Source organism: Nerophis lumbriciformis, linkage group LG21 (assembly GCF_033978685.3).
Source record: "Nerophis lumbriciformis linkage group LG21, RoL_Nlum_v2.1, whole genome shotgun sequence".
NCBI lineage: Eukaryota > Metazoa > Chordata > Actinopteri > Syngnathiformes > Syngnathidae > Nerophis > Nerophis lumbriciformis.
The window spans coordinates 31,433,513-31,439,512 of NC_084568.2; the positions used below are offsets into that span (position 1 = coordinate 31,433,513).

The following is a 6,000-nucleotide window of genomic DNA, read 5'->3' on the forward strand; positions in this document are numbered from 1 at the left end:
TTGTGACTATAACAATCTACAAGGTTAATGTAGGTTGCTTCTCTTTCTCCCCCTCCATTTTTCTGCATTCTTTCGTATCTCAAGTTATCATTACGTATATGTATTGTTGCATTTAAACAACTGTATTGTTGATAATAAAGGTAAATTATTGGTATTGTTCATTATCAATAGCGCTATTTCTATTGGTATTTGTATTGATCCATTTGTAGTGTAATAATGCTCATTGTCATTTCTGTATTATTTTTTTTTTTTCGCTAACTGCTTATTTGCTATTACTTTTACCATCATATTTGTACATGTCATATTTGCTGATGTTGCTCTATTGTTGTTGTTGTTGTTGTTTGCTGTTGTTGTTTTTGTCTCTCTGTCTAATCCCCCTCTTGTCCCCACAATTTCCCCCTCTGTCTTCTTTTTTTTTTCTCTTTCTATCCCCTCCTGCTCTGGCCCGGCTGCACTAAATGATAATATAAATACATTTAATAAAGTCAAATACAAATAAGGCAACAAGAGAAGTATCCTACACTTCTCTTTTGTAAAGTAAATCTGAACAGCCGACATGGGCATCTACATCAACTATATGATTTGCCTGAGAAGCTGGACAGGACATAAAAAAAAAAAAAAAAAAAAAAAAAAAAAAAAAAAAAAAAAAAAAAAAAAAAAAAAAAAAAAAAAAAATATGAATATAAGTAACAGTGCATAACATATAAGTAACAGTGCATGATATATGAATATAAGTAACAGTGCATGACGTATGAATATAAGTAACAGTGCATAATATATGAATATATGATATATGAATATAAGTAACTGAATAATATGACCATAAGTAATAGTGCATTAAATATGAATATAACAGCGCATAACATATAACAGTGCATGATATATGAATATAAGTAACAGTGCATGATGTATGAATATAAGTAACAGTGCATGATATATGAATATAAGTAACAGAATAATATATGAATATAACAGTGCATGATGTATGAATATAAGTAATATATTACGGTAATTAAAATAACATAATATATGAATATAACAGTGCATGATGTATGAATATAAGTAACAGTGAATAATATATGAATATAAGTAACTGAATAATATATTAATATAAGTAACAGTGCATGATATATGAATGTAAGTAACAGTGCATAAAATATTAATATAAATGCATAAGAATTTGACTCATGATACAGTCCTGAAGCGTTAGATCCCAGGTGTCAAACTGAAGGCCTGGGAACCAGACATGGCCCACCACATTGTTTTTATGTTGCCCCACCCACGTCCTATTTACGGGGCCTGCCCCATTGTTTTTATTTTATAGCCTTTAAAGTGTGTGTGGCCCGTGAAAAGATGGAAATGTGCCTCAATAAAGCACATTGTCTTTCTAATTAGCTTTGCTTTTTCAATGTTGTTGCCAAAAGTACCAAAATATCTGCTTCTTATCTTGACTTACTGGATGACCTCAAAGCAAATGATCCATCCATTTTAAAAATGAATGATCAAATGCAAAGACAGTTGTATATCAAGTTTATATTCACTGTTACAAGTGGCAGCCAGAACTGTGACGTGGCCTTCAATGAAAACCAGTTTGGCACCCCTGGATTAGATTTGTAGTGTTTTTTTAACCATAGGGCCGCACGCACCTCCCAGAGGACCGGCAAAAATACCAGTTTTTCAGCAGTTGTCTGCATTGATACTCGGTTGTAATACACTTTTCCACCACTTGTGGCAGTCATGGCAATATCAAACAAACAGAAGAAGTCATAGAGAAGTTTCTTAAGCGCAAACATTATGACTGAAGTGGTGAAGCTGTGTTTTTATTTGCACTTAAATTGTACTGACACTAGTTAAACATATATGTTATTTATTAATTGCATGTATTTATCTTAGCACTGCTTAATTTTGGGTACATTTATTTTCTGGTTTCATAGTTTACCGTAATATCATTTGACGAGATTAATACTTTTGAATTGTAAGTAAGTTAGATGTAATTATTGAACATGATCAAAATCCAGAGTAAGATTACTAATTCAGTGTTAATATTTGAGTGGTCAAAAAGGTTAAGAACCTCTGGACTATTATCTTTTATTACATACACTGTCAAAAAGATTAAAAAAAAAAAAAAAAGTCAGATCAGTCGCCAGTATTTTACCACACATTTTACAGTGATTTTTACAGCATAATACTGTAAATAGAAAAAGAGTACCACTGTTTTTTTTTTTGGGGGGGGGGGGGGGGTTTACAGTCCATAAAATCTTTTGTCATTTTTACGGTGGATTACTTATTTTACTTTATTTTTATTTTAACCACACAAAACATGTTTGGAGTATATGATAATAATACTATTGGTTGCATTATTACATAAGTGAAAAAGATAAGGGTAACAGAGGCCAGCCAGCGGTGGTTAACACGCACGTCTCTCATACCAACAAACGCTTTGGTTGCAACTATGATTAATCACGATTAATCCAAAAATGTGATTAATCTGAAATAATCATTTGACTGTACTTTTAATAAGTGTGGCAAATTGAACAATATTGCAGTCTAAAACACCCCATTTCTCAATATAAACAAATATCATCGCTGGTGATTGGTTCCGGACATCAATCAAAGTTTATTTGTATAGCCCTTCCATCACAAGTGTCTCAAAGGGCTGCACAAGCCACAACATCCTCGGCTCAGATCCATGAATAATTTCTGCAAAGCATTTATTATGAAGCTAGGGCAATAAAAAAACGGTTTACTACCTTCCAAATATATCATATATTAGACATGAAATAATAGCCTTTAGCAACTTTGAGGTCGAGCCAATCAGTGTCCACGGTACTGAACAGCGCCCTCTGATTGGTTTGGTCTCAAGTGGCCAATACTACTGTAAAGTTTCAACTTTATTTAGCCATTTTTTTATGCTTGAAAATGTATAGCTCGGTTGGTAGAGCGGCCGTGCCAGCAACTTAAGGGTTCCAGGTTCGATCCCCGCTTCTGCCATCCTAGTCACTGCCGTTGTGTCCTTGGGCAAGACACTTTACCCACCTGCTCCCAGTGCCCACCCACACTGGTTTAAATGTAACTTAGATATATGTAAAAGCGCTTTGAGTCACTAGAGAAAAGCGCTATATAAATACAATTCACTGCACTTCACTTAGGATCCAGAAAATGTTTTCAAAAAATATCCCCCCCAAAAATCTGCAATGTGGTGAAGCCACAATATTTGAAACGCAATGTGGCGAGGGAGAAGACAGGAACGGCATGTGTACTTCCGGTTGAGAGCACTAAACACCGCAGCACTTTGAAAACTACTTGCATTATGGCTGTCAGCGAAGAAAAAAATCACTAATTAGTAGGAGTGTAACGGTACACAAAAATTTTGGTTCGGTACGTACCTCGGTTCATTTTCGGTACAGTAAGAAAACAACAAAATATAAATTTTGGGGTTATTTATTTACCAAATTTGCAAAGTCTTCCACCAAAAATATTTTTCTTCTTGGAATATTTGATGTGAAGTAATGGGAACCTTGGATAGGTCAATAATTCATAATAACATTGATTTTGATTCAATATTATGTTTTGAGCAATGACAGTTTGAAAGAAAAAAAAAAACAGCTTTGTTTTATTAGTCAACATTGCAACTTTTTCTAAATTACATTTAACCTTTAAGCTTTTTTATTTCACTATTGTTATGTTTTTGTTTATTTTAATAGTATTTTTAGAATGTTCCGTGGGCCTTTAAAACATTAGCTGTGGGCCGCAAATGGCACACTTTTGACACCCCTGCTATAGATAATAAAAAATTAAATCTATGGATAAAAAGCAGAGCCTGGCGACGCATGCACGTTTATCATAACTCTCTCTCTGTCTCTGCCCCTCCCTCACCAATGCTGCTGTGCGCACAATTTGTTTTGTTTTTAACCCCTTCTTAACCCTGAACGTACATTGAAAATACACCCTAACTCAAAATGCCGGACATTTGAGGCATTTAAGAAACTCCGCCCTGACAGTTCCGCAAAAGAGGACATGTCCGGTGAAAAGAGGACGTGTGGTCAGTCTATCCTAGCCCGTTAGCTGCTATCATGCCGTGTGTTGTGCCTCGGTGTGCATTGTTTACACAACGTGCGTTACGCTACTTAATATGTCCGTGTGGAAACTCGTTCGGTACACCTCCGAACCGAACCGGAACCCCCGTACCGAAACGGTTCAATACAAATACACATACCGTTACACCCCTACTAATTAGCCGCGCTGTTTTTACAAGCCGCAGTGTTCAAAGCGTAGGGGGAAAAAAAATCACTTTAGCCGAGAACGTGTGTGTCTCAATGTCCACGTGAGCATCATTTAAAGTGGACTTTGCCCTCATCTCTGTCTCCACAGGAAGAGACGCGGCGCCTTCAACTCCAAACAGCTCCTTTACCTCGAGAAATACCGGCCCAAAATGCGTCTGCGCTTCAAGGATCCCAACGGCCACGCCTGCTGCGTGCAGTAAGGCGGCGCCGCCCCCTGCGCGTCTTGCCTCCAGCCGCGTGTGGAGCGCGAGCAGTAATTGTTGTGATGATTTGTAAACACTGAGTCATGGCTAATCCAACAGAGAACACGCGAGTAAACGCAATGAATGAATGCAGACCACGGGGTACACCAGCGGAACCAACGCAAGGTGAAAGCACACAAACGGGCCCACCACCTCCCGGTTCTACCCGGTTCTACTGTCAACCACGGCCCAACTTTCTTTTCAACTTGAGTCCATCCTATCTTTGATTCCTTCTTCCCTTCTTTCTTCAGCTTGGAATATTATTAGACTTCCATTTTTGTGATTTATTTTTTATTTTTTATTTTTTTAATTGACACAAAGTGGTGATGAAAAGATGCAATATGACATGAAATTGAGAATTTTTATTCCCACAAATGGTGTTCTGATTGGAGCGATGTATCTTATAAACCATTTTTTCAACTGTCCATTTAGGTATTTGGGCTGTTTTGTGTGGGCACAAACAAGAAAATGCAGTAATGTTTTCTCCTCTTTTTTTTTTTTTTAAACCTATTTCCTCTTTTTGCTTCAAGTCACTTTCATATTTTCTAAATATGTCTGCAATATTTATTCACAAGGTGATATGTGTAGGAGCGGGGCAGGGACACTGAATTCAACCCTTTTTGTTTGTCATCCTTTTAAGAGCCATGTCTTTTTTCTTTTCTTTCTTGGAGTGCAATAATCTGTCCACATTGAAACCCCGGTGACACCACACACACACACACACACACACACACACACACACACACACACACACACACACACACACACACAGAGGAAGTAGCAGGTACATTGGTTCTTAACAGTGCAACAGTAGGACTTCCCGTCTAATCGGCTTATTTAAAGCACACGGCCTGAGATCCCATCTGGAGAAAGAATGAACATGGTCAGTTTTTTTATTGTTGTACCCCATTTTGAAAACATCCCCCCGATTCGTATTGGGTTCTTTAAAGATAAATAAAATGAAATAAAAAGCAATTCACGTCTCTTTTTGAAAGGGGTTTGCAGTGTTGGGAAAGCGTAATCTAATTACTCTAAGGTCTGTTACAACGCAGTTAGTGTAGTTTGATGTAACTGGGCATGCTACTTTTGAGATTTTTATTTTTATTTTATTGATATTTATATATATATCCATCCATTTTCTACCGCTTGTACCTTTCGGGGTCGCGGAGGGTGCTGGAGCCTATCTCAGCTGCATTCAGGCGGATATATATTTTTATATATATATATATATATATATTTAAAATAAATTTAATAAAAATAATTTAAAAATGTTTTTTATTTATATTTACATGTATTTGTTTGATGTAAATATAAATAAACATTTTTTTAAATGTATATATATATATATATATATATTAAAAATATATATATATCGCAGTGGAAGAGTGGCCGTGCGCGACCCGAGGGTCCCTGGTTCAATCCCCACCTAGTACCAACCTCGTCATGTCCGTTGTGTCCTGAGCAAGACACTTCAC

General features: G+C 36.5%; 1 protein-coding gene across 3 annotated transcripts in view; it reads left to right on the top strand.

The window, feature by feature from the left end:
- ptp4a2b (protein tyrosine phosphatase 4A2b) overlaps positions 1-5,500 on the top strand; it is a 79,694-nt gene extending 74,194 nt beyond the window's left edge. For all 3 annotated transcript variants that reach the window (XM_061982448.2, XM_061982450.2, XM_061982449.2), the window contains one exon: positions 4,372-5,500. In XM_061982448.2, the coding sequence (XP_061838432.1) occupies positions 4,372-4,483 (112 nt within the window). In that variant the 3' untranslated portion in view covers positions 4,484-5,500. The remainder of the gene's footprint in view (positions 1-4,371) is intronic.
- The last annotated feature ends 500 nt before the right edge of the window (positions 5,501-6,000 follow it).